Source organism: Ziziphus jujuba, chromosome 5, assembly GCF_031755915.1.
Source record: "Ziziphus jujuba cultivar Dongzao chromosome 5, ASM3175591v1".
Taxonomy (NCBI): domain Eukaryota; kingdom Viridiplantae; phylum Streptophyta; class Magnoliopsida; order Rosales; family Rhamnaceae; genus Ziziphus; species Ziziphus jujuba.
In genome coordinates, this window is record NC_083383.1 from 32,854,636 (window position 1) to 32,881,447 (window position 26,812).

At 32.1% G+C, this 26,812-nt stretch overlaps 2 protein-coding genes and 1 long non-coding RNA gene across 5 annotated transcripts; 2 read left to right on the top strand and 1 right to left on the bottom strand.

The window, feature by feature from the left end:
* Positions 1-639: 639 nt before the first annotated feature.
* LOC107429251 (uncharacterized) lies at positions 640-5,286 on the top strand. The gene is made up of 4 exons (XR_001582415.4): positions 640-865; positions 1,763-1,886; positions 2,764-3,437; positions 4,840-5,286. It is a non-coding gene; the product is annotated as an uncharacterized LOC107429251 (long non-coding RNA).
* A 215-nt stretch (positions 5,287-5,501) lies between these two features.
* LOC107428758 (uncharacterized) lies at positions 5,502-6,152 on the bottom strand. Its single transcript, XM_016039344.2, has 2 exons — positions 5,870-6,152; positions 5,502-5,752 (listed from the first exon to the last, which is right to left on the bottom strand). Exons 1-2 carry the CDS (start codon positions 6,150-6,152, stop codon positions 5,502-5,504), a joined length of 534 nt encoding a protein of 177 aa, XP_015894830.2.
* Positions 6,153-11,618: 5,466 nt separating this feature from the next.
* Positions 11,619-26,583, top strand: LOC107428748 (uncharacterized). 3 transcript variants are annotated; one of them, XM_048475529.2, is made up of 26 exons: positions 11,632-11,871; positions 11,990-12,070; positions 12,221-12,358; positions 12,786-12,896; positions 12,987-13,037; positions 13,210-13,310; positions 13,658-13,751; positions 14,072-14,203; positions 14,299-14,556; positions 14,695-14,773; positions 15,251-15,339; positions 15,471-15,554; positions 16,247-16,321; positions 16,453-16,500; positions 17,119-17,214; positions 17,345-17,574; positions 17,927-21,417; positions 21,527-21,606; positions 21,767-21,847; positions 23,113-23,184; positions 23,261-23,366; positions 23,482-23,536; positions 24,369-24,497; positions 24,611-24,728; positions 24,931-25,010; positions 25,913-26,583. In XM_048475529.2, exons 1-26 carry the CDS (start codon positions 11,707-11,709, stop codon positions 26,340-26,342), a joined length of 6,474 nt encoding a protein of 2,157 aa, XP_048331486.2. In that variant the 5' UTR covers positions 11,632-11,706; the 3' UTR covers positions 26,343-26,583. The 3 variants fall into 3 exon arrangements, with proteins under 3 accessions (XP_060673162.1, XP_048331486.2, XP_048331487.2); XM_048475530.2 differs by lacking the exons at positions 11,632-11,871; positions 11,990-12,070; positions 12,221-12,358 and having other exon boundaries at positions 12,997-13,037; XM_060817179.1 differs by lacking the exons at positions 23,113-23,184; positions 23,261-23,366; positions 23,482-23,536; ... (2 more) ...; positions 24,931-25,010; positions 25,913-26,583 and adding an exon at positions 21,933-23,105 and having other exon boundaries at positions 11,619-11,871.
* Positions 26,584-26,812: the final 229 nt, after the last annotated feature.

A 26,812-nucleotide genomic window follows, 5' to 3' on the forward strand; every position in this document is an offset into this window, starting at 1 on the left:
TTAAAAATGTGTTTGAATTTAAATGATCCTAGACATCATTTATTTATTTTTAAATTGTAATATTTTATTAAACTTATATGAAATATCAATATCAAAGCATCATTAAACTTACAATCTTTAAAACAATTCAAAAACTAATAATAAAGGTCATAATTAGAGACCAACCATATATATATATATATATATATGCATATGTAATTTTTTAAATAATGGATTTGAATGCTTATCTTCTAGCAGATATTCTATTATACTCCATGAACTATAATAATTTCTGCAAATATTTATTTTTTTCTACGTTCCCATCGCATTTGGTGGACTTGCACGCTTGGAGCATTTTCAGTTAGGCTTAGAGCATCTCTAATGGTTCTGTATATTGATTCTGTCTATTTAGCCACATCAGATAAATAGACAGTGTTTTAAAAAAGTATTCTCCAATGGTTCTGTAGATTAATTTTGTTAAGCTGATGTGGCAACTAACGAAATAAATACTGTGAAGGACACTGTCTGCATCTAGAAGTTATGTTAGACAGGATGAGTCAGCATTTTTATTGATTTATTTTTTTGTTAAAAAATAACTATGCACGGCGGGCTTTTGTTTTATTATTTTTCCTTATCGCGCTAATTTTTTAATCTTCTTCTTCGTTGCTTTTAATTCCTCCATTTTTTTATTTATTTTTATTTTGTTCAACAAAATCTTAATTTTTCACAGAGAACGTTATCATCAACTTTGCCTTCCCTCTTTCCTTCCTTCGCTAACTCGGTTGCCTTTGAAACTTGGGTTGGATCCTTCTCACTGTGCCATGGGTGATTAAAGCTTGATTGGATTTGTGTTTATGGTTGTTTTGGATCAAATTTTCACAAAGGGGTAAGTCAAATTTCCTTTGCCTCTCACGCGCTCTAACTTTATTAAAAAATTGCAGCAGAGCCTTTACAAACTAAAAACAGAGAAGCAATTTTATTTTTTATTTTTTTTAAGCTAAGAATAAGAAAAAGAGGTATACAAGACAAAGATGATGTTTCTGGGAATTCTGTTATAATTATGCTTATGATTTAAATTTTAACACTTTATTTGGTTTTTTTTTTTTGGTTGTAGATCTTAAAACAATAGAAAAACTTGAAAAAAACCATATATTGGTAATTTCTGCTGCTGCTTTTGTTCTAGGAATAAGGCTTCCTTCCTTTTTTACTCTTTTGTTTCAAAATTATTAGTGGAATTTATGGATGATAGCCAGCTATAATGTATGTATGCATGGTAGTTCACCTTTCATAGCTTTATATATTGATTTAAAGCAAAATTACAAGATTTAAAGTTCCCCATAGATAAAGAAAGCCAGACTTACTTTCTATTTATTTTTAAGTGGCAACTACTTTTCTCTTACTTACTTACCAGAGAAAACCTTTGGTTCCCTTTTAATAAAGTAATAAACATGAAAAGATTTTAAGGAAAGTGTCTTAAGTTTGTGGTGGTGATATGTAATTGGGTCTTGAATGTGATGTTTGGCAAGAGAGAAAATGGAAAAGAGGAAAAAAAAAAAATCATTCCAAGACATCCATATTGTATTTAGATCTTATGACCTCATTAGCTGTCCCCCAAACCTTATATATAATATGTTTTCATTAGTTGTCCCTCAAACCTTATATATAATATGTTTGATATTCTATAAATGGTGCATTTTCTTTCTTTATTTCTTCTCTTTTTGTTTGGTGAATCTGTGAATTTTTTAACATTTGTATTAAAATGATTACTTGTATTGTTATGTAGGAAAAACTAATCAATCCTTCATTGGATGACTTTAAGAAGACACCAGATCCCACTAGCTTACATTTAGATGACCCGTTGGTAGTGAAGTGGGTCAAAACCAATATCCAAGGGGAACAACCATAAGGTAAATTGACAGAATACTTTAATTCTTAGAAAACAAAAGCAATTAATCCGGATTTTGAGTGTCTAATTGTTTACTGTTTCTGGCTTCTTAATTTATTTTTTTCCCCTAGTTTTTTCATTACAAAATAGTACATATAGCTGTAAGCTTTCTCCTACTTTTTGGAATATGTGCCTGTGGAATTTATGAAGAACATGAGGAACTGTTGGAACAAAATGGTGGACAATTGAGGAAGCGAATATGTCATTGTATTTGAGCTGTTCAATGGCATGGGCATTTTGCTTAAAATTTCAATAATAAAGTGCTGCTGAAGATTCAAACCAGAAAAAAAAAATGCTTTAATATAATATATTTTAACTTATTATGTACTTCTATATGGATTGTTGTATATGCTGAAAACTTCAATCCTATTTTTTTTTTTAAATTTATAGTTTAGCCACGTATTGATTAGGAACACTCGAGAGCAGAGAAACAAGATTTTAACATTTGTAGTTCAGTCATGTATTGATTATGCATATGGTATAGGAAATGTTATATTTGACCCATAATATGTGGGTCAGGTTGGTCAAATGTTGTTAAATTTTCTATTGGATATTACAATTTATCTAAAACTAATATGTCACTACCACTTCGCTTCTATCCTCAAAATTTTGTACGACCAATAACATTGTTTGATATCTTGGCCCTGCATAAGTTAGATATGTATACATGACATGTTTTTCTAGAAAGTATCATTCTCAATGGTAATATTTTAATATATTAGTGGTTCTTCTTTTCTACCATACATATATATATATATATATATTATATCAAGCACATAACTGATTTTGTGCATTGATTTTATACTTTCAATATAATTATTTTGAGGTTATTTGTGCAGGCATATATATACTCTTTCTATGGATTCACAAGATTCTAATAACCTCCCATGCTCTCAACAATGATAATGAAGGTATAAACGTGAGCAGCTCACTAAATACTCAACATGTCAATAACTCTTCTCAACTCCTTATACATAATTCTATGCCACAAGCTACCACAACTCAATTTTCAAACCAATTTCCTCACTTCTCATTTCAGCCCAGCTATCCTTTTAATCCAATGAATGCTTCATATTCTTCTCATGTTAGCCAACAATTTGGATCTGGATTCACCTATCAGGGTTTATTGAATGCTCCTACAATCCCATTTGACACTCGAAATGCTAATGCAACCAAAGAATTCAAACATAAGAGCAAGGCCACCCAAAAGTCTAACTCTCAAAGTTTTGTTTCTAATAAAAATTGGACTAAAGCTGAAGATGTTGCATTGACAAAGGCATGACTTTACATCTCTGTTGATTCTGATATTGGTAATAGCCAGAAAAATACAGCAATGTGGGATCGTATTTTACTTACTTGGAAGGACAATATGGGGGTGGAATATAGCAGTGTTCGAAACACCAATAGCTTACAATGTCGTTGGGTAAAAATACAAGGTGCAGTGAACAAATTTCATGGACTATATGAGATATTGGAAAGAAATCCACAAAGTGGAACAACCCCAGAAGATATGGTAAATCCTTCTTTCTATTTTTATGCTTTTAAGCATTTTAATGTTATATAATTAGCATATTTATTCTTGATTATTATTATTATTATTTCTGTAGAAGAGAGAAGCAATGCGAATGTATGAGAATCTTAATGATGGTAAATCTTTCAATTATGATCATTGTTGGGAGATTATGATAAAGAATCCAAAATGGTGTTCAAAGGGACTTACCAAGACAAATGAATCGAGGAAACAAAAATCATATAATGGCATTAACAATCCACCTCTGTTAAAAGCAACACAAGGGTCTATTTCTAATGAAGAAGATGGTTATGTCATGGATACTAGTGCAGCTGAAGGTACTAATTATGATGGAGTTGTATGTCCACAAGGAAGGAAAGATTGTAAAGAGAAAAAAAGGAGGTTTAATGAAGAAAAGGGTGTGGTTGATGCATTAAATAAATTACAGTGCACTCTAGAAAAACAAATTGATGTTCATCAAGAAGAGCTGGAGTTGAAAAGAGAAAAAGATAAAAAAAAAAAAAAAAAAAAACTTGAATTGCAAGAACAAATGATAAAAAGGAAATAGAATAAAGGAGAAAGCTCAAAAAATTAAGGAGGAAGCTCAAAAAATAAAGATAAAAGGTCAAGAATTAAAGGAGAAAGCTCAAAAGAGAGAACAACAAAATCTTATTATAAATCAAGATCTCAACAAACTTTCACCAGCATTGCAAAAGACATATGAGATGTATCAAGCTCAAATATTAAAAGAATGGGAAAATGATGAGCTTTTTGCAAAATGATTGGCTGGGCTTTTTTTTGGTAAGTGGTACTATATGTTAATATCTAATACCATTTTTTTATGTGCAATTTAATGGTGGTCAATTCTAGTATCATAGTATTATGTTGTTCTACTAATCTAATTAATTATGTTTGAGAGTTTCGTGCTAGCTTGATGATAAATTGATCTTCATTTATTGATTTTATGTATATTTTTGGCTTTGATTTTCATGTGTCTACATGTGTTTTCTTTTTTTTTGTTTATTTATTTTTTTTATATATAGCTGGGTTGTATGAAATGTTCTTTTTTTGTTTTGCAACTAAAGATACTTTTAAAGAACATCGTGTATAAGGTTATATATACATATATATATATATATATATACATTCTTTGTTCTTTGAAGACTTGTAGTAGTTTCGATTTAGGATATCCAGTTTTACATAATAAATTTAATTTTCTCTCATATATGAATGATTATAATCAGTTACTTTCATGTAATTTAACTATAAATTTTGTAAAATTTTGTCATATATTATTGACTTTTTTTTTATTAAATTAGTAAATTATAATATAGAAATTAGAACTTATATATGTAATACATTATCTTCCTAAGGATTTAACTTGTTTATTTTTTTTGTTCTCAAGGATAAAGTAAAATGGACTTGAAGCTGAATGGAATGGAGTTATGAATGGTAAATGATCTATATTGAGGATGGAAAAGGCTAACGGAAGGAAATGTTATGAAGGGATCGTGCATAATCTATAAGGATAATACACGTATATTTAAATGTTGTGCATTCCTATTTTGATGTTCTCCATCTTTCTTATGGAATTTTAGAAGTTGCAGTTGTTAGAAATCTTTGACAAAGTTTTTTGAACTCGTTGAACTCGTAGAACTTGTAGGTTATTTGTTGTTTCATATTGTTCCCATTCTATCTCATGGTGGCTTAACATCCATGGTTTAAGGTTTCTTTGTCAATGTTCAAAAAACTTACTTTTCAATGTTCACTTAAACTGTTTGGTAAATATGTTCTAGTAGTTCCAAATTAAATTTTTAATGAGTGAAGTTTATGCATCATATTCATGTTTTTACTATTAAGATCAGATCAAATCATCCTTTTTATATTACCGCCATTTAATTTATACCAAATAATTATATATATATATATATATATATATTGCATGTGTATGCCTATGTTATTTACTATTTAATTCTTGAAAGCTAAAACCACTCTAAGTTCGTTAAATATCAATAACATAAGCATTTTCAAATTCTTTAATTGAAAGCATAAAATAATAGAGAGACTTCAAAACATTATCTTTGTTAGGTTTTCTTTTAATAGCCTTGCAACATCATTTTTGTTAGGTTTTCTTAAGTATTGTTCTTCGAAAACTCCTATTATAGCATCACAAAAGCGCTTTAAGCTTTCAATTGCAGTGCTCTCTCCAATTTGAACATATTCATCAAGCAAATCAGTTGGACATCCATATGCAAGCATTCGCATTGCAGCTATCATTTTTTGTAACGGACTCAACCTAACCCTTCCAGCTGCGACAACTTTTTATGTAAAATAATCATCATAATTTTCAATAGCTTGTAAGATGCGTTTGAATAATTCCACATCCATTCGAAATCGACGTCTAAAATGTTCTGATGTATATTTTGAATTCTCACCTTTGAAGTAGTCATTAATAATTAAATCATGACGCTCTTTCCTATCACGACGAATATATCGTCTGCTAGATGTCGATCCACCATGAGGACGCTTGTTACCAATTAACGTTGTTGAAACAATCATAGGAACATGGATTGCAATGGCTTGAACAACATTATGAATCATTTTGCTGTATGATTCATCATCTTCGATTGGTTCACTTAAAAGCTCTTTGGTCATTGAAAAAGAATTATCACTTGATGATGAACTGTCAAAGTCAAATTCAAAACTTGATGAAGACATTGATTTGTAACAACACCTGTGAAAAAAAAAAAAGGAAAATGAATAAAAAAACCTATGCATCAAATAGTAAAATAACCAAATTAACAAATAAATAATAATAACTACTATAGAAAAGAAAATAATAAAACAAAACTTAATGGAATTATTGTAATATTACATTACAATAAGCAAGATTAATTTCCCCTTTATAATGACCACCACCTACTGTCAAAACACATAATTAAGTAAGTGGGGGATTATCCATAAAAGAATTCACTGTAAATATTATTCTCTATTTCAATCTTTTTCACAAAAACCCTGGTGAAGGGCATGAATCCTATGTTGAAGCAGTTGGGAATTTCTTTTTTTCCCCAATTAACCATGTTTATGAAATACTTATTATGCAAAGAAAGTACATGAAAACAGAATGAGAAAGTACTGTATGTTATATTTGAAGCCAGTAAAAAAAGTGCCAAAACGAAAAATGGGAAAAGAATTCCTCCCTATTATTTACATATCGATACTAGTCATGGTGAAGTTCTTGTAAAATAAGTTTGGTGAAATTATGATCTAGTATAAATAAAATAAGCAGCTTTGAGAACTGAAATCAGGACAATTCTGTAGCAACTCAACAAGGGCAAAACCTGACTACGCATGAATTCTGGCAACAGTAAAACTTAAATTTAAGTTTTTTTTTTTTTAAAAAAAGCACTTACTTTATTTGGACTCTTTTGGTAGATGATGTGTTGGTTTCTTAATACGAATGAATCTTAGAAAACCTTTTCATGAGTTTAAAACATACATGTAAATACGAGTTTATGAGCCTATTCATGGTGTGTTTTAGGCAAAAATCTGGTTCATTCCAAAATGAATTGGTTCCAATGTAAACAAAGCACTGCAAGAAATTAACAATAAATGGTCACTACTATTGCTACATTTTCTCTTTCCTTGTCCATTTTAGCTTTCACAATTCTAAGATATATGAAAATCCTTATATCTATTTAGCATTTCCACTAGAACTGAGCTTATTCATATTAGTGTCTACCAAAAAAGAAAAAAAAGAAAAAAATAGAGCTTAATCATATTAGCTTGGCAACAGAGTATTTTCCTAAAAACTAGCATCTTCAATATATTTTCCTTATGTCCAATGATTCAACAATGACCACCACCTACTGTCAAAGCACATAATTAAGTAAGCGGGGGAAGGCAGGGAAGGAAGGGAAATTCTTGTCAACTAAATTTCCTCAGACCTTCTACCCAACCCATTTATACATAAACCTGAAAAATGATAAAGCAATACCTCCTAATAATGACATGGGAAAAATCTACCATATACAATTGTTTACTGTGAAAGTCAACCAACACTACCACATAATTTTCTACCAAACTATTCCATAAAGATGATTAACGTAGAATGCTATAGAATAAACCATATTGATAGTTTTAAAATCAAACAGGTGCCCTATCAGTGGCAAGTAAAACACTTTTGATGAGTGCTGTAACTCACATTATACATCACTAGTAACATGAATGCATTCTTATAATAATTTAATTGCCTAAAAGTACTGAATCCCACAAGCCCCAAATTTCCATGCATTTACATTTAAGACCACAGAAATAAATCAAAACGCAAGTTATATCTGCCGTAGTGCCAATTTGCAAAGGACAAGGACAGCCTTCCCTATTAGTGGACAATAACTACTAAGATTACAAATAGAATGACTACCATAATCGTCAAAGACCTTCAATGGTTCATAAAATCATATATATATATATATATATATTTTAAAGTTAATTATAGATTTATTAAATTCAAGATTCAAGAAACCTCCATTCTCATTGTATAAAAGGGCAGGGAAAATTTTTTTTACAAATAATCATAAGATAATAGAAAATATAGATAAAATCCACACCTGTAAAAACGTAAGGATAGAAAAAGTTTTTTATTTTTTTTTTATTTTTTTTATCTTTGCTTTTATGAATGTACCTTGATTTTGCCGTCTCTCTCTGTTCATCAAGTTGACAGGTTCTGTTTGTACTGTTGTCTTTCATCAATAGTCTTTTCCAATTTATTGTATTTTAATGAGGTTTACTTTTAATTAAATATAATTTTAAAATAAAATATATATGACACATCAGTATTTTATAATATTTTATACAGAATCCATTGGAGAGATATTACTAGGAAACATTATTCATTAAATGATGAAAGTGCCACATAAGCATTAACACTTTCTAAAACTCATGCCACATAGACTTCAATAGAAATAACCATTAAAGATGCTCTTAGTTTTATCAAGATTCTTTTGATTTTGTTGCAATTATATTTATAATTTTTAATTATAAAAATTAATTGGCAAAATATAGATAAATTATAAATATGATTTGTTTTAAAATATAAATTTTACTGAGGCAAAATTAAATAATTTAAATAAAATTTTCCTTTCCAATATGAATATAAAAATTGTTATATAAGCGTTAATAGTTAGGTAACATAGAGTTTGCTTTTAACAAAAGTTCATATGGTATCCAATGAAAGCTCTAGAAGTGGAAGCCGAGGGACCGATAAGGGCATGTTCCCCCTTAATTTTAATTATTGTTATTTTTTTATATATATTAACAGTTTTTTCTTTTAATTTCTAATAATGATATATTAAATAATTAATCTATTATTCAAGAGTTTATATTATATATATATATATATATGTTTTTAAATTTTTTTCCAAATTTAATGAGTTGGTGATTTGCTAAGAAATTTTCATTTCTTTTGTCCCAAAAAGTATATTTAGTTTTACCTAACTTTTTATAAAGATTGAATTAAAACAACTGTTATTGCATTTTATGTATTTTATAATATTTGTTTCATTATTAAAGTATATAAATGGGGATTTTTATTAGAAAAAAAATTATCTAAAAATATTTTTACGCCCGTTTTAATAATATGTAAATTGTATTAATTTGACCTTCATGTTAGATATTATAATCGGGATAATTTCTTAAGACAAACAATTTTTTAAGACAAACTTCCAAATGGTTTATCTTAAGGTTTTAAATGTCAGAATTTTTTTTGAAATTTTTATTTTTTTAAAGATTCGAAAAAAAATTTAAATTTTAAATGAAAACTGATAGAATTTACATAACATCCATTGAAATTTTTTGAAATTTTGTCAAAATTTTTATCAAAATATCCATGTCAAATTTTTAACAATTTGATTAAAAAAAGGAAATTTCCATGTTATTAATATTTAGTAAATTATTTTATCAAATTAATTTTAGTGATTTTTTTTTTAGTCTTTAAAGTATTTAATTATATAAATAGAATGGAGTGAATTAAGTTTAATAACTTTAATAAGTTTTATTCATTGATAATATATATATATATATAGATATTTATTATATATTTTGTATAATATAGATTTATTAGAATCCCATAATTATAAGTTAATAATTGATTATATAAGAATTAAGAATAATATCATCAAATAATAACATAGGAATATAATATTATGTAGAATTAATATTGATAGCATTTAAATTAATAATATTAAACAAATAAAAATAAATAGAATATATTATAATAAATATTAAGAATAACTATATTTAATGCAAAATTTTTATGGTTGATATATTAATAATTACATGAAAAATTATTAAGTAGATACATATTTTAATAATTACTTTTTACATTTCATATCTCAAAATGAGAATAAAAAAGAGACAAATAATTATCAATTATTTTAGAGTTCTATAAATATTGAGATGATATTTATGAAATATAATATAATTGTAATGATTGTTTTATCTTAATTAATAAATAATTTATCAAATATATACTTTTTCTTTTATCTATTTTTATCAATAATAGTTTATTTATGATCGTTGATGTTTACTATAAATTAAATTGATTAAAAAAATATAATATTTATTCAATATTTTTGTAATTTTTATAATTAATTAGATAATTGATTGTTTAAATAAACTAACAGTAAAGTTTTAATAAAAATTTTATTTTTTAAAATAAATTTTCATCATTTTTTGTAAATTTTTAGTGTTATTCAATACTTTTCAATATTTTTATATAAATTTACAGAATCTTTGATATTTGTACATATACTGAAATTTTAAACCTTGATTTATAAGATATGTTGTTTTTTATAATGCATATTTCCATAGCAGATGGTCTTAGCTTAGGAAGAGGTTGTGTAATTGGCATGCCTTTACAAGTATGCATGGTGGTCTTTACTCTTTAATGTTACCATCTCTGTATGGAGAAGGTTCACATTCACTGTTCAGTTTAGTCTCTGAAGTACAGAAAGGCAACCATGTTGGAGATGAGATAGACCACCAGACATAACAAGGTATGGTTTCTCATAAGTAGAGCAAGAAAAAAAATTAAAAATTGTGGTTGTACATTCTTTATTTATATTTTTGAAAGGGAAAAAATCATCGACTCTTTAAAGTTTCAAATTCATTATTTATCACCTCAATCTTATTTACATCCGTTTTATTTAACCGATAAATGATTAAATTGATAAATGCAATTATATTTGATAAAAAAATTTGTAAAAGGTGATTTTGGAATAGAATGCCGTAAATTAGCTTGATATGCAAGTTTTGCGCCATTCTCAATATATTTGACAACTTTCTAAATATCAAAAAGAAAAATAAAAATAAAATAAAATTTTATCAGCCAAACAAATTCATCTTTGGCTTTCCCGATGAAGAAGAGAAACTACTAAGCAGAAAGCCCCTGAACATCATATAAATTCCAAGTTTGTTTACACTTTTGGCTTTTCTTTTAAGGTTTTTTTTTTATTTTTATTATTTTTATTATTTTGAATATATATGGAGCTTTTAAAAATTTATCTTAGCATTCTTTAAATTAGTACTTAATAAAAACTCTTTATTTAAGAAATTTGGATTTTTTAAATTTTTTTAAAGATAAACTCAGGACATAATGCTCAAGGTGAAATTTTTGAGGTTTTTCTTTTTTTATTTCCTATAATTTCTTCCATTTGATTTTTGAGGTTTTTTTTTTCTATAATTTATTTCATTTGATTTTATCATCATTAAAATTTTCAAAATTGGTAGAATAATTTTTTTAATATATATACATATATAAGGTAATATATATTATAATTTGTGAATACATTGTTAAAAAGGTTGTAACACAATTTGAAAATGATAAAATATTAAATTAATATTAGTTTTAATATATAAAAGAACAAAATAGATTTTTTTTTATAATTTAAATAAATTAAAATATAAAATTTGCTAACAACCTTAATATTTAATAATGAATTAAATAAGTTTAAGTCTGGAGGGTCCATGAAATTTTCCCTTTTTGAAATAATAAGAATTTTCTGATAAAAATATTTTTATTTATATTATTCACACATACTATACTATACAGTATATTTATTTTTTGTTGGGTTGGGGGAAAATGAAAATGAAATTGACATTTGAGAGTTTAGACGGAAATAAATAATAAAAATATATAAAAGAAGTTTCATCAACATCTTGGGTTCTAGCTTTGCTTCCGGAAGGGAGAGGAGAGCGTAGCAGAGAGAAGAAGATGGAGATAGAGTTGGAGGCGAGAGTGAAAGCGTTGGGATACAAAGTGAAAGCCATGTCTCGTGAATCCCCATCGCAGAAGGCGTCTCACGTACTGGATGCCGACCTGCGCACCCACTGGTCCACTGCTACCAACACCAAGGAGTGGATCCTACTGGAGCTCAACGTAAAACCACCAATTACCTCTGATGATTCATATTATTCGTTTCCTCTTCTAATTTCTTCCTTCCTCCTCAATTAACCTTTTTATTTATTTTTTATTTTTTTGTTTTTAACATTCCCAGGAGCCCTGCTTGCTTTCCCATATCAGGATTTACAACAAGTCTGTCCTCGAATGGGAAATTTCTGTTGGCTTACGCTTCAAGGTCCCTAACTAGTTACTTTTTCTATTTCCATACTTTTGAATTTATTTTTGCTTCTTCTTTTTTTTTTTTTTTTTTTCCCCCAAAAAAAATAAAAAAAACTGTAATATGCTATAATCTCATTGCTTCCATTTTCAAACAACAAACTAACAGCCAGAGACCTTTGTCAAAGTACGCCCTCGTTGTGAAGCTCCTCGGCGTGATATGATGTACCCTATGAACTACACTCCATGCCGCTACGTCCGAATTTCTTGTCTACGCGGAAACCCCATTGCTATTTTTTTCATCCAGGTATTTCTCTTCTTCTATATTTAAAATTAAAAAAAAAAAAAAAAAAACGATGGCTTATCCATTAATTAAACATTGAATTACACTACATTTTTTATTGCTTCAATATCAGATTTGCATGTCAAATTAATGAAATTGACTAGCAGGGTACTGGGCATGGACTTCTCCTTTTGTATTATACTCTTACCTCTTTTTAAGCTACTGAGAAACACGAACAAGTTAAGCAAAAAAGAATGTAAAATTAACACATTGGAGGTACTAACCCCCTTATTTACACCTGACTTTAAAACCCAAAAAAACAATAAAAAAAAAAAATAATTTCTTACTTCTTTAGAAAATATTTTTGAAGAAATTTGCTTTGATTTTTGTTCTAGTAGACATCCTGCCAATGTTATAATTCCTTTTTCATCTCATTCTTTTTGACTTGCAGCTAATTGGGGTTTCAGTGATTGGTCTTGAACCTGAATTTCAACCCGTTGTTAACCACTTGTTGCCACACATTATAACTCACAAACAAGATGTACATGATATGCATCTTCAGGTGGTTCACATCATCGGTTATAATTACAAAGTTTTACTTTCCAATCTCTTCTTGGATTTTCATGTCTCTCTGACGCTCATTAATTTTTAGTTGCTTAAAGACTTGACAAACCGGTTGACTGTCTTCATTCCCCAACTTGAGGTATATTTAGTTGTTTCAGATTGTATAAAGTTTCCTCCCTTTTTCCTTTTCTTTTCTTTTTTATTTTATTTTTCCTCTCTCTTGTTTTTTCTATATTCTGTTTATTGTTTATTTATTATTTATTCCCCCCTTGTATGGCCATACCTTATATTTTTCCTTTTCTCAAGAGCAGGCTGACCTTAGCAGCTTTTCAGATGCTGTTGAGCCTAACTTGCGTTTTCTTGCTATGCTTGCTGGTCCCTTTTATCCGATACTTCACGTTGTGTACGAAAGGTATGTTCAAACTTCTTGAAATGTGTTTCTCACACTCTTATCTTCTCCAGCTTTCAACAGCTTTGGACACTTGTAGCTCATATGCACATTTTATGTTTCATTGTCTTGCAATTTAGTTGTTTGATTTCCCCACTAGAATGTTAAAGCGATCTCATGTGTTATTTTTCCCTTTAGATGTCATATCTTAGGCACTTTTCTTTATACTCTAACCATACATGTAGAAACGCACAGCATTGGCCACTGCAGTTTTGGGCCTTGCACATTTTTGGGCTAGCAGCATCCTTTTGTTTTTGAGTCTTGCATGTATAGACTGCGTAGCTATTAACATATATGGATTGATACTGTAGGGCTACTACAAAGTCTTCAGGCAATATCTTGGACTCTGAAGTTTCCAAGAATTGTCAGCAGTCTTCTGCCTTAACTGTGTCCTCTAATTTTGAGGTAGTCACTGTCTTCTTTATCTATATAATATATAGTCTGATTCCTTTTTATTTATTTATTAATGTATGAGCACACATCGGTGCACTTCGTCTTATGTACTATTCAGTTGTTTTTATTGTTATTATTGTTTTAGTTTTTTTTTTATTAACTTTTTTAATTTTTTATTTATTAAAAAAAAATTGTATGAAAGGTTTTTCTGTCGTGTGATCTATCGTGATGATTTTAAGGACTATATAACTGATATTGCCTGACAAACTTTAACTGGAGATGCTCTAACTGACTGACAAGTCCCTTTCCACCCTCTCCCCTCCTCGACACAGCCGCGGAGATCACGCAGTACATCACCTTTCTTCTTATCTACGTCCAGTTCTTTGGTCTTCCGTCAAGATTTGATTTTCATGTTGTTGAGAAAGGCATACAAAGATTCTGATCTAGGAACTGTTTGCAGAATGGTAATTGTTCTTTCTCTGGTTTTTGTCATATGATGGCTTATTGGCACATTCTGATTCTAATTTTTCACTTGCTATAATATTGCCCTTTGTCCCAGGCTTCTAGAATCCTGCATAAGTTCATAGAGCCTGTTGCAGTGCAAGAAGCATCAGTATCTCCCACTGAAGTCACTTCTGGGGATGAATCACCAAAATCTGAATTAGTTAGTTCTGTTACTTTAGTTGATTACTCAAACATGTTTGGTGAAGAATTCCAGTTGCCTGATGATCAGTGGGACTCTAACTATCTTAACACCTTGGATTTGGGGGCAGTGGAAGAAGGAATTCTGCATGTTCTTTATGCTTGTGCGTCACAGGTTAATTGCAGTAACAGGGTTATGGAACGCCTTATGCATATATATTTTTTTTCTTTTTCTTTTTTCTCCTCCCTTCATGTCTCTGTTCATTTCTGCCACTTTGATCCTTCAATTATGTTACTACTTGTTTTTCCTCAGCCTATTCTCTGTAGTAAATTGGCGGGGAGAACTTCTGACTTCTGGTCTGCATTACCTTTGGTACAAGCATTGCTGCCAGGTTGAGTATCTATATCCAGAGTATTTGAACAACAACAAAAAACTAAAAATGTCAATTTCTTGTGGACATGAAACCTTGAGAAAGATGGTATTTATTTATTTGTAAAATTGCACAGGCTCACAAGTTTTAGTCTATCCTTTCTTTGAATAGGTAGCTCTCAATTTTGGTTAGGAATTTTAGACTCAATATTTATTTGTTGAAGCATGATGACATGAATAATTAGCAATAGGCAAAGGAGAAGGACCAGAGGAATGGAAAGTCAAATTTTAAATATTAAAATGTTTAGCAATACTTGGGACATATGTGAAGATAAGATGAAGATTTTTAGAGCCACACAAGCATCCTCTGGATGTCAGTCATCTTAAAATACTATTTCAGCTTTTTAATTGTGAATATTGCTACTTTATTGTAGTGCCTTTGAAATAATTTTTTCTGCAAATTATTTTATTTTATTTTTTTCTGGGTTTACTTTTGCAGCTCTTCGTCCTTCAGTAATCTGTCCTGACATTGTTGATGATTGTTTTTCTCAATGGAAACAACCTGTTGTCCAACAAGCGTTATCTCAGGTCATTTGTTAATTTAAACTCATTTCATTTAATTCTTTTTATTATGTTTGCTTAGTTAAAATTTGTTACATATTTATGTTATGTTTGAACCTTTATTGCAAATTTTCTGACCATGTTGGTTGCAACTGCAGATTGTAGCAATGTCATCATCATCATTATACCGGCCGCTTCTTCTTGCCTGTGCTGGTTATTTAGCATCATTTTCTCCATCACATGTTTGTCTCATTTTCATTGTAACAGTATAATTTTATTATTGCCTTTTAATCTATAATCTTAAAAATTATGTTTTGACATGTGGTAAGGTTAGTATAAATGTTACGGTGAACACCCCCACCTTTTTCTATCACTATCCATCTTCCCCAAAACAAAGCACCCTATCTATCATATTTTCTGTCTTTTTTCTTAAAGGAATCGATCTCATTATTCAACAAAAACATGTATAAAATAGAGCTTCCAAAACAGAAGAAAAAAATGGATTTTACAATTATAAGCTAGTGATCATGGCCTACAGAAAAAAAATAACTAGAAGACAAATTGACTCTGAAGAAAACTGATAAGTTTTATGCAACCTCCAAAATTTTTGAGTCTTGTGCACTTCAGACTTAGCAAATTTTGATAGCTAACATCGAATATAAATCATCAATTGCAAAATAATATTCTTTGACTAAATGAAAAAAAAGATTGATGGTTCAGGGCATTTGAATAGGAGTAAATGAAAGTAACATGTGGAAATGTTAAGTTATGTTTGTTGATTATGAGTAATAGGAGTTCATATCCTGCAAATGTAATCATCACATAAGAAAATACCCTAAAATTTTAAATTTAATACTTAGTTTTTTCTTTTGCCTTTAATGAAATTAATTTGGATAACTTGGAACAAACTGCATTAAACTCATCTATTTTACAGGCAAAGGCTGCTTGTATTCTGGTTGACCTGTGTTGTAGTGTGCTTGCACCTTGGATGACTCAGGTCATTGCAAAGGTTTGGCAAATAAAAATTTCAGTCATTTAAACTTCAGCATAATATATGTTGGTAGTTCAGTGCTGGTTTCTCTCTAGCATTTTGTTGTCTTTTTTATTTACATTCTTTGCTTTGAGGTGGATTTTGTATAGGTTGATCTGGCTGTGGAGCTCTTGGAGGATCTTCTGGGAACAATTCAGGTACACCTGTCAATCTTGAATGAATGAAAAGGACAGAATCTTCTTAAGTTCCATTTTGACTTGTTGAAGGCAATTAAGATTTAGTCATATTCACAAATATCAAACTTTATACATATCTACCATAAGGAGGCATAGTATACAAATATAGGAGTTATTTATTAATTTTTCAAGCAACCTGAATTGCATACTTTCTCCTATGACTGGTGTTAGTTATCAGAACTGGAACAATAGTTTTAAAGGAGATGTATTTGGATAAATTTAGATAATAGTCTCTGTCCATAGTTTTAAAAGAGCAGTATTTAGATAAATTTAGATAATAGTCCCTGTTCATCCATGTGTCCTTCACTTTACAGGTGTGATGTATGCCAACCTCTTAAACTGTATTTATGCAAAATTCAAGCATATTTCACAAAAAAATCTTGAATTTGTTGAGAATCCCTCAGCATCTAGGATTTTTTATTTTTTATTTATTTTTGGTTGCAAATTAGCTATTTTTTTTTTTTTTTTTTCTCTTCTACCTTAATTTTCTGTTTAATTTTGATAGTTAGAGGTGGTGGTATTTATCTCTCGTTTGCTTTCACTTTGTAAAGACACTATTAATCTTATTGTGTGCTTTAGGCTGCTCGCCATTCCTTGCCGCGTGCACGTGCTGCCCTGAAATATATTGTGCTGGCTCTATCAGGTCATATGGATGATATACTAGGAAAGTACAAGGTATTGTTTCATGCTTTAATAATTTTGGTGGGAAAGAAAAGTAAATTAAAAGATTGATGTAGTGCTACAAGATCAGCTGATTTCTATGTTGAAAAATGCTGTTGTTTAACATCTTTTCTATTTGTTTTAGGAAGTTAAGCATAGAATACTATTTCTTGTGGAGATGCTAGAGCCCTTTCTTGATCCCGCCATTGCCTCATTTAAGAGCACAATTGCCTTTGGAGATCTATCTTCTGCTTATCCTGAAAAGCAGGAAAACAATTGTATGATTGCTCTTAATGTGGTACGTACAGCAGTACAAAAGCCAGAGGTTTTACCTTCTCTGGAATCTGAATGGAGGCGTGGATCAGTTGCTCCTAGGTAACTTTTGCTTTGTCATACTTTTGGCATACCTTTGCTAGGAGATAGTCTATAGTCTCGAGTCTTGACTTGTATGTTAACTAAAATTTTATCATGGTCAAATTCAAAGTACCATGAATGTCTATATGAATATCAGGATGAAATTAGGATCATCTGTCTGCTGCGACATGGTTGAATTTTATCTTGTTGTTTCTTCTGAAATACCACAGATAGCCTTGCTTCCTATAGGGCCCTCAATTTGAATTGTGATTATGCTTTTTGTATCAGACACTTTTTTGGCCCCGCCCAAACCCACCCACACCCCCCACCCCAATTATATGGGATTGCTGTTAACTTTTATCTCTTCATGCAGTGTACTTTTGTCAGTATTGGAACCTCACATGCAGTTACCTCCTGAAATTGACCTTCGAATATCTCCTATTTCTAAGTCATTAGAACTTGAATCAACTTGTTTATCTTCTGTCCCCCGTGGTGGGATAGCTTCTTCAAAATCAAACAGCCAGGATGAATTGGATGGAAAGGTGGATGTTGCAGATACAGCTGCAAAGATGGATGTCTTTGATGATGCCAGTCTTCTTTTTGCTCCTGCAGAGCTGCGTAGCATAGCACTGACAAATAATTCTAATGATTCCAATGAGAGTAGCTCTGTCAGCTCAGAACCAAAGCTGGAAGTTGAGAAATTCTTTTTGAATCAGTTTAATATTGACTTAGAATTAGATGCTGGTTTCACTGCTGAATATTTCAACTTACAAGCAGATTATTTTCAACTTCTAAACTTTGAAGATAGTAAGCTCAAGGCTTCGGAGTTTCGACATCTGGCCCTGGATTTACACTCGCAAAATGAGATTATGGTTGAGGGTCATGATGCAGCTATAGATGCTTTACTCTTGGCTGCAGAATGCTATGTTAATCCCTTTTTTATGATGTCTTTCATTACCAGTTCAAAGTTCAGGAACCAGATCAACATTAGTGAGATTAAAACTCGAAAAATTCATGAAAATTTGGAGCTTAGGAGGGTATCTGGAAAGTATGAAAGTGACTTAGAAAAAATAGCTCTTGTTGAAAAGAAAAGGGACAAGATTGTTCTCCAAATTCTGCTTGAGGCAGCTGAATTAGACAGTAAATACCAAGAGAAGGTGTCAGATAGTGAACGTTGTTCATATTATGCTGGAGAGTTTGATGAAGTTGTTAAGTTGTCTCCGAGTGATATGCAATCTACTGATGCAATCACCTTGGTTCGCCAAAATCAATCTTTGCTGTGCAACTTTCTAATTCAAAGGTTGCGAAGAAAGCAACACTCAATGCATGAAATTCTCATACAAAGTCTAGTGTTTTTGTTGCACTCAGCAACTAAGCTGTACTGTGCTCCAGAGCAGGTGATTGATATCATATTACAATCTGCAGAGCACTTAAATGGGATGTTATCATCCCTTTATCACCAGTTTAAAGAAGGTCTGCAGTTGAAGCCAGATACAGTATATGGTATACAAAGACGGTGGATATTGCTTCAGAGACTGGTAATTGCCTCAAGCAATGGTGATGAAGGTGCTGATTTTGCTATCAGTAAGAACAATGGTTTTCGTTATCAAAATCTGATTCCACCTTCAGCCTGGATTCAGAGAATCTCTACATTCTCCAGAAGTGCATCCCCTCTGGTTCGTTTTCTTGGTTGGATGGCAGTATCTCGTAATGCTAAACAGTATATAAAGGATCACCTTTTCCTCGCCTCAGATCTTCCACAGTTGACAAATTTATTATCTGTATTTGGGGATGAGCTTGCTGCAGTGGATAATGTTATCAACCAAAAACATGAAGACAAACATGCTTTTTCTTTTAGTAAAGTATCTGAAGCTGATGGTCAACAGCATGAAAACCAATGTTTTCATGTTATTTACCCTGATCTCAGCAAATTCTTTCCTAATATGAAAAAGCAATTTGAAGCTTTTGGGGAAATAATTTTGGAGGCTGTTGGTTTGCAGTTGAGATCCCTTTCTTCCAGTGTTATCCCTGATATATTGTGTTGGTTCTCTGAGTTGTGTTCATGGCCATTTTATTCTATGAACCAATTGGCTAATCGAAATAATTCTTATAATTTGAAAGGTTATGCTGCGAAGAATGCCAAAGCGATCATCCTTTATGTGTTGGAAGCCATCATAACAGAGCACATGGAAGCAATGGTCCCTGAGATACCTAGAGTAGTGCAAGTGCTGGTTTCCCTTTGCAGAACATCATACTGTGAAGTTTCATTTCTTGATTCTGTAATGCGATTATTGGAGCCAATCATTTCATATTCATTATGTAAAGTTTCTGATGAGGAAAGATTATTGCTTGATGACTCATGCCTTGATTTTGAATCATTATGCTTTGGTGAGCTTTTCACTAACATTAGATCTGATAAGAATCAAGATGATTTTACCAAGAAAGTAGAGAATCATAATGGTTCTACTGAGAAAGTATACAGCCGGGGACTTACAATTTTTATTTTGGCTTCTGTCTTCCGTTATTTGTCATTTCAACGTAGAAGGGAAATGCTGCAGTCCTTAATTTTATGGGCTGACTTTACTGCATATGAGCCAACGACTAATTTCTATGACTACCTTTGTGCGTTTCAGAGTGTTATGGGAAGTTGCAAACTTTTGTTAGTTCAGAATTTACAATTATTTGGAGCTATCCCACTTGAACTACCAACTGGAAGGCAATGTGATAGTAGTTTGGAACCACATTCATGGTTTCTAGGGGACGTCTGCCAAAATTCAAGTCCAGACAAGTTTTTTCAGAAGCTAGAAGGTGAAGACATAGCTGCTGTTAAAACAAATCAAAAAGTACATCATTTATCTGTTGAGGAAATAGAAGAATTTAGAAGTGACTTGGAGGCTCTTATTGGGAAGCTTATTCCAACAGTCGAACTCTGTTGGAATTTTCATCATCAACTGGCAAAGAAGCTTACCGTTTCATCAGCTGAGTGTTTTATGTACTCTAGATGTTTGTCATCAGTTGCACAGAAAACTGATGTGCAAGACAATGACATTGAAGCTTCTCATACATCCAAATCATTTGACCAGTTCCTTGTTCATTGGATGGTTGGTCTAGAAGGAATTGCTGAAACAATTCTGGCTCTCCAAGAAAAGAGTTGCTGGGAAGTTGCATCCGTGATGCTTGATTGTTTACTTGGAGTACCCTATTGTTTTTCCCTGGATAATGTGTTACGTTTTATTTGTTCTGCAGTAAAAAATAATTTCTGTAGCGCACCAAAACTTGCTTGGCGTTTGCAGACTGATAAATGGTTGTTGGTTTTACTTGCAAGAGGAATCCATTCCCTTAATGAAAGTGAGGCTTCTCTGGTTGACCTGTTTTGTACATTGCTGGGTCATCCTGAACCTGAGCAACGCTTTATAGCACTTAAGCTTCTAGGAAAACTTGTTGGCCAAGATTTGGATAGTGGAACTGCCCTACAAGATTTTGTGTTTTGCAGCAAATTATTTACACCTGCCATGTCTATACCTGTTCCTGAGTCGGTTATATCTCATTTGGTATCAAGTACATGGGATCGCGTGGTTTTGCTGGCATCCTCTGATAAATCATTGCTTTTGAGGACTCGTGCTATGGCACTCCTTGTAGATTACATACCTTTTGCTCATAGGCATCTGTTACAATCTCTTCTTGCGACAGCAGATAATCTTCATGGTTTGGGAAAGCTGGCTCAACCAACTTGTGAGGGTCCATTGCTTCGACTTTCATTAGCACTTATTGCTGGTGCTAGCCTGTATTGTTCTTCTGAGGATCTTTCTTTGATTCCTCACAATGTCTGGAGAAACATTGAGATACTAGCATTGTCAAAAACTGGTAGAGCCATTGTTATATATGTTTTCATAGATGTGTAGTGTTTGTACCGTACTATTCTGGTAATGGTGGGAGTACGTTCACTTAAATTTTCTTATTATTCCTTTTGTAGAGAACCGGATTGGGGATGTTGAGAAAAGAGCTTGCCAAATCTTGTGCAGATTGAAAAATGAAGGGGGTGAAGCTAAAGAGGTATGCAACATGTTGAGGCTAGGGTACAGCAAGTGATTTTTATGCATCAGAGGTTTTGGAATTTATGTAAAATAATTTGTTTGAACGGGTTTTCTTATGTATAGAATGGACATGTTTTACTTATTAATGCTGTAATTCATTGAACAACATTGTTTGTAAGGTTCTGAAAGAAGTGCTATCAGCAAGTTCTTCAAAACAATTCTACCCAGATTTTGGGGGTGCTCGGGAAGCAGTTCTCCAGGTAAGAAACATTGTAAAATTCATATTGTGAAGCATGTGCATGTTAGTGCTTATCTTGAGTTATATCCTCATGATATTTCCTGTAGGTGTATCCCTACCTAGGCCTTTAACCATGTTTTGGGAGGGGAAGTCAAATCATTTTTGCAAGAAATGGTTGATCCCCTAAACTGAAACCTCTGCAGTCTTGACAGCTTGGACTTTAGTGCACTTGAGATGATTGTCAAATAATGTTTTACCAAGAACCTTCAACCTTTTCTCTCCTCCACTTGATTGAATAACTGGGTCGTTAAGAATTAAATTTCTTCTCTCTCGATTTGTTGGAGTTTTTGCTTTAGATAATTTTCATAGAAAGTTGCTCATATTTCAGTCAATAAGCTTTAGTCGTGATATGAAACTTGAATTGTTTGCAACGTGTGATGTTTTCTTTGAATGCAATGTGCAATGGAATATGCCTTTCACTGAAACGTGCATTTTTGCAACAATGATTTATTAGGAGTTGTGACATAAACTTTCTTTTATTTTGATTTGTCGGATTCTGAATCTATATCCAGAAATTAGAAGTTAAGCTATTGGTTTTGGGATCTATCAGATACATATTGGATAATTTAGGAGACAAATGTAGGGCATATCTTGATGCAATGATATTTAATAACTAGAAGGAAATGTACATATGTCATCTCTAGGGCCCCATTAGGGGTACTAGAAAACATAGATATCATAGAATAATGCCCTTTAATATGCTGTGCCTTTATGACGGGATAAAAGCAAGTTGGTAGTATTTTTTAGCCAGCTATAGTGGGACAAACTATCCATTGAATCGTAATGTATAGCAGGATAGAACACAAAGTATTCAAGTTAAACTGCATGAGTTGGTCCATTTTCTTAATGCCAATGAACCTTGCCTAGTCCTTGCATGTTAGAAAACTAGTATTAAACTGTTACACTATATCCTAGTTCTGTTAATTTATGTGAAATAAAATGTAGGATTACAAACTTGCCTGATTTGAATGCCATCTTACCCTGTCTGCCACTCGAATGGGGTCTCCGTGTTTATGGAGGAGGCGTTAAATTTTTCCAATTATTTGACTCTATGCTTTATGATTGTTCCTAACCTCAATCCCTTTGTTCATGTGCTCTATATTTTATCTTTTTACCATTTGGCATGGGTTTCCTAAGTATGTTCTGGGCATAATGGTTCTATTGTTCTACTGCTTTACAAGTTTCAATGCCCTAACTTATAATTTATTCTTATCCAATATCTGACAGGTTCTTGCCAATTTAACTTCTGTAACGTCATACTTTGATATCTTCTCAAACAAAGTTGACAAGGAGGTTATGGTAAGCTTGTACTGGCAGTGTCATTTTTCATTCCAATTCTTTGTTGGTAGTTGTTTTAATTTAATATGTTTTTCAGGAACTTGAGGAGGCTGAAATGGAATTGGATATTCTTTGGAAAGAATATACACCCAAAGAATCATTTACAGATTCCAAGGAGCAGTGTCAGATTCCTTCGCTAGACTGTAATTATTTCTTTTCCCTAGCATTGCCTTTTTACATGTATTTTTCTTTGGCCGCTGATATTTATTTTTTACAGTTTCCTGCTTGTTTATCTATTCTGTTATTTTGTTTTTTCAGCTACTGTGAAACATGAAACACGCCTTCAGCAAATCAAGGAGTGTATTAATACCCTGTATGTACTAATTTTGCATTCCGCTGAATCTTTGTATTTAGTAAAATTCAATTTTGAGGAGGAAGAAGAGAAAAAAAAAAAAAAAAACCTGGTAGATCATTTCTGTTTAATATGGCAGCCAGGTAGTTAATCACCTAGAGGATAGCAACTGTGCCCAAAACGATTTTTATGCGGGAAATGTGATAGGTTTGTAACAGAGACAACTCTGCTCATCTAGGATGCCTAGAGAAATATTAAAGCCAATCCAACTGACAATCCATTTCAATGGGATAAGAGTGTCTTTCTAGTGCTAATTATTTTATTCAAAGCCTTAGCATAGCATATGTTCTGTTGCCAAAGACCTTTTAAATTTGAACTTCTTGAAATTCATTTTGGCTTCTTTTTGACATGCTATTCTTTAAAATCTAGATTTTCCATTAACTATACATATGGCAGGATATTTCAAATGCTGCCAATTTTTAAATTTTTTTTCTTGCACATAAAAATGAAATCAGATGACGTTCTTGGAAACTGGACAATCCACTAGCATTAAGGTGCTTGGCAGGATGTAAAGTTTTTCTGAGACTCCTCATCTTTATGGTCTGGATTGAAATGCAGAATTGGATTGTGGATTGGACTACAACTATTTTAAGTTAGTCAAATCCATCTGGGCTAAATTTAAATTAATACATAATCCAATTTGATTGGAGTGGACTGAAAATGGTGTAGTCCAATCTAGCCCTGCATTCCAAATGAGTTTTATTTGTTTAAGAACACAAAAGCACCACGTCTTATAACTAAATTGCTTCAGCTAATGTCTAATTTTACTTTTGTGCTCTTCTTTTTCTATCAGTGAAAAATCCAAACTCCGAGAAGACATAGCAGCCCGGAGGCAAAAAAAACTTCTTATGAGACATGATCGTCAAAAATATCTAGAAGAGGTTGCTGTTAGAGAAGCAGAACTTGTACAAGAACTTGATAGGTCTTACCTCCGTAGGAGCTAATTATGCATTCTTAAACTATAATTATTATTATTTGATGAAGTAAATTTATAGCGACTAACATCTGATGGTTCTTGAACTTTTAATCTGATAGGGAGAGGGCAGCTGAAACTGAAAGGGAGATTGAGAGACAGCGATTGCTTGAACTTGAGCGTGCAAAAACCAGGGAATTGCGACACAATCTTGATATGGAGAAGGAGAGGCAAGCACAGGTAAAAGTCCTTCCCATATGTATTTCTGTACGAATTGTGCAGAAGATTGGTATTTCTGTATGAATTGTGAAGAAGATTGCTGCTTTAATTCACTGTTTGCATGCCAGCTCCATGATGATGTATTTTTCAATAATTTTTGTCTTGAAAGTGCCTCTTCCTGGTATAGTTTCCATGATCTGTTGTATCACTTGTACCATTGCAGAGAGAACTTCAGCGTGAACTGGAGCAGGCTGAATCAGGGCGACCATCAAGGCGTGAATTCTCTTCCTCTACTCATAGCGGGTAAACCATATTGTTTCTGGAAACTTCTTTATTGTTCGGATACTTCTTTCCAGTAAGAATGAATACTTATATAAGTATATATATATATATATATATTTTTTTTTTTTCTGAACTAATATGAATAAAACTATTGATACTCATGCGTGGATTGCATATGCAGCTCAATAGGAAGCAGTTGAATGGTATTTTATTGTCTTAACCAATTTGTCTTTATATAAATAAGTTTGAATTTCAATTATCTAGGATCTGCTTTTCTGCCCAGTGCTCCAGGTTTGGTAAAATATTCATCAGACTTCTACAGATTACATGTGGATAATTGACTTACCCAATATCTCATAATATATTATATTTTATGACGTACAACCTGAAAAGGAGAAAATTAGACAAGAGAAGAGCAGGAATCTGAGAAAGAGGGAAGAAGGGAGAAAACCCTAGAAAGGAAAGTCTGTATGACCTATCCACCCTCTTTGAACATTAGAGGTCCAAGATGCACATCAGCCACAAACATGAAGTTCTCAGTGCTTGAGAAAATTTCATGTTTTATTTCAGTATGTAGGTAACGGATATATTTGGGCACAAGATTGGGAACAATGTTAAGTTTGGTATTTATGTGGTAATGGGATAAGAAAATGGGTCGGCAAGGAAAAAGGCGATTAAAAATCTCAAAAGGTGTTCCAATGGATGACTGAACTAGGTTAGATTAACTGTAGTGTTGATAGTTCAGTGTTTCACCTAGTATTTCAGTATGTATGAGCATAAATGTGTGCATCCATTTACAGCATCAATTATTTAATTTTCTAAGCAATGCATGGGTGTTGTTCAAGATTTGCAAATGATTTATGATTGTGCATATATGCTGCATGTATGTTTGGCTTAGATTTTGTTTGTATTTCCAATTGCAGTCGGACCCGGGAAAGGTATCGTGAAAGGGAAAATGGGAGATCTGGTATGGAAGGGAGCACAAGAACAAGCAGTGGCAACTTGCAGCCTGAAACTTCAACCAGTTCTTCTATGGTGGCCATGCCAACTGTTGTTCTAGCTGGTTCCCGACCATTTTCTGGTCAGTTGCCTACAATTTTACAGTCACGTGAACGTCTAGATGAGTGTGGTAGTAGCTATGAAGAGAATATGGATGGAAGCAAGGACTCAGGTGACACAGGTAGTGTTGGGGACCCGGACTTGGCATCAGCATTTGATGGACAGCCTGGTGGATTTGGGTCAGCTCAGAGACATGGATCCAGAGGAAGCAAGTCTAGGCAAGTAGTAGAGAGAAGAGAACGTGATGGTAGACGTGAAGGGAAATGGGAGAGGAAGGGAAACATTCATAACTAAATGTACAATCTAGGGTTTTTTTAATACATGTAAGCTTTGCAATTGTAGTGGAGAGATGTAGAAAACTTGTTCAAGAGAAACCGAATTATGATACCGACTGCATTTTCCCAAAAAAGGCTTGTTGGAGCTCCTAAGTTAGTTGTACATGATCACGGTGAAAATGTCTTAAGATAACTTTTGTGAAATTTTTTTGCTCTTATTTATGTACTTTTTGCTATAAAATTATGCTGTGTTTCTTATTCCTGCCAACTTGCATGAACAAATTTTCACATGATGTAAATATCTGCCATTTTTTTTCCTCTCTTTTGAGGTCGGTATTTATCTTAAATGGTTATAGATTGTTAGAAGTAATTGAGTGGCTGATGAGCATTTGGATGCTCATTTGGCCTCATTCCCTCTACGTTAGTACGTAAATTCAGCTTGCAAGTTAGGCTCCACACTGATTGTCCGGCTGACTCTATGATTACTGC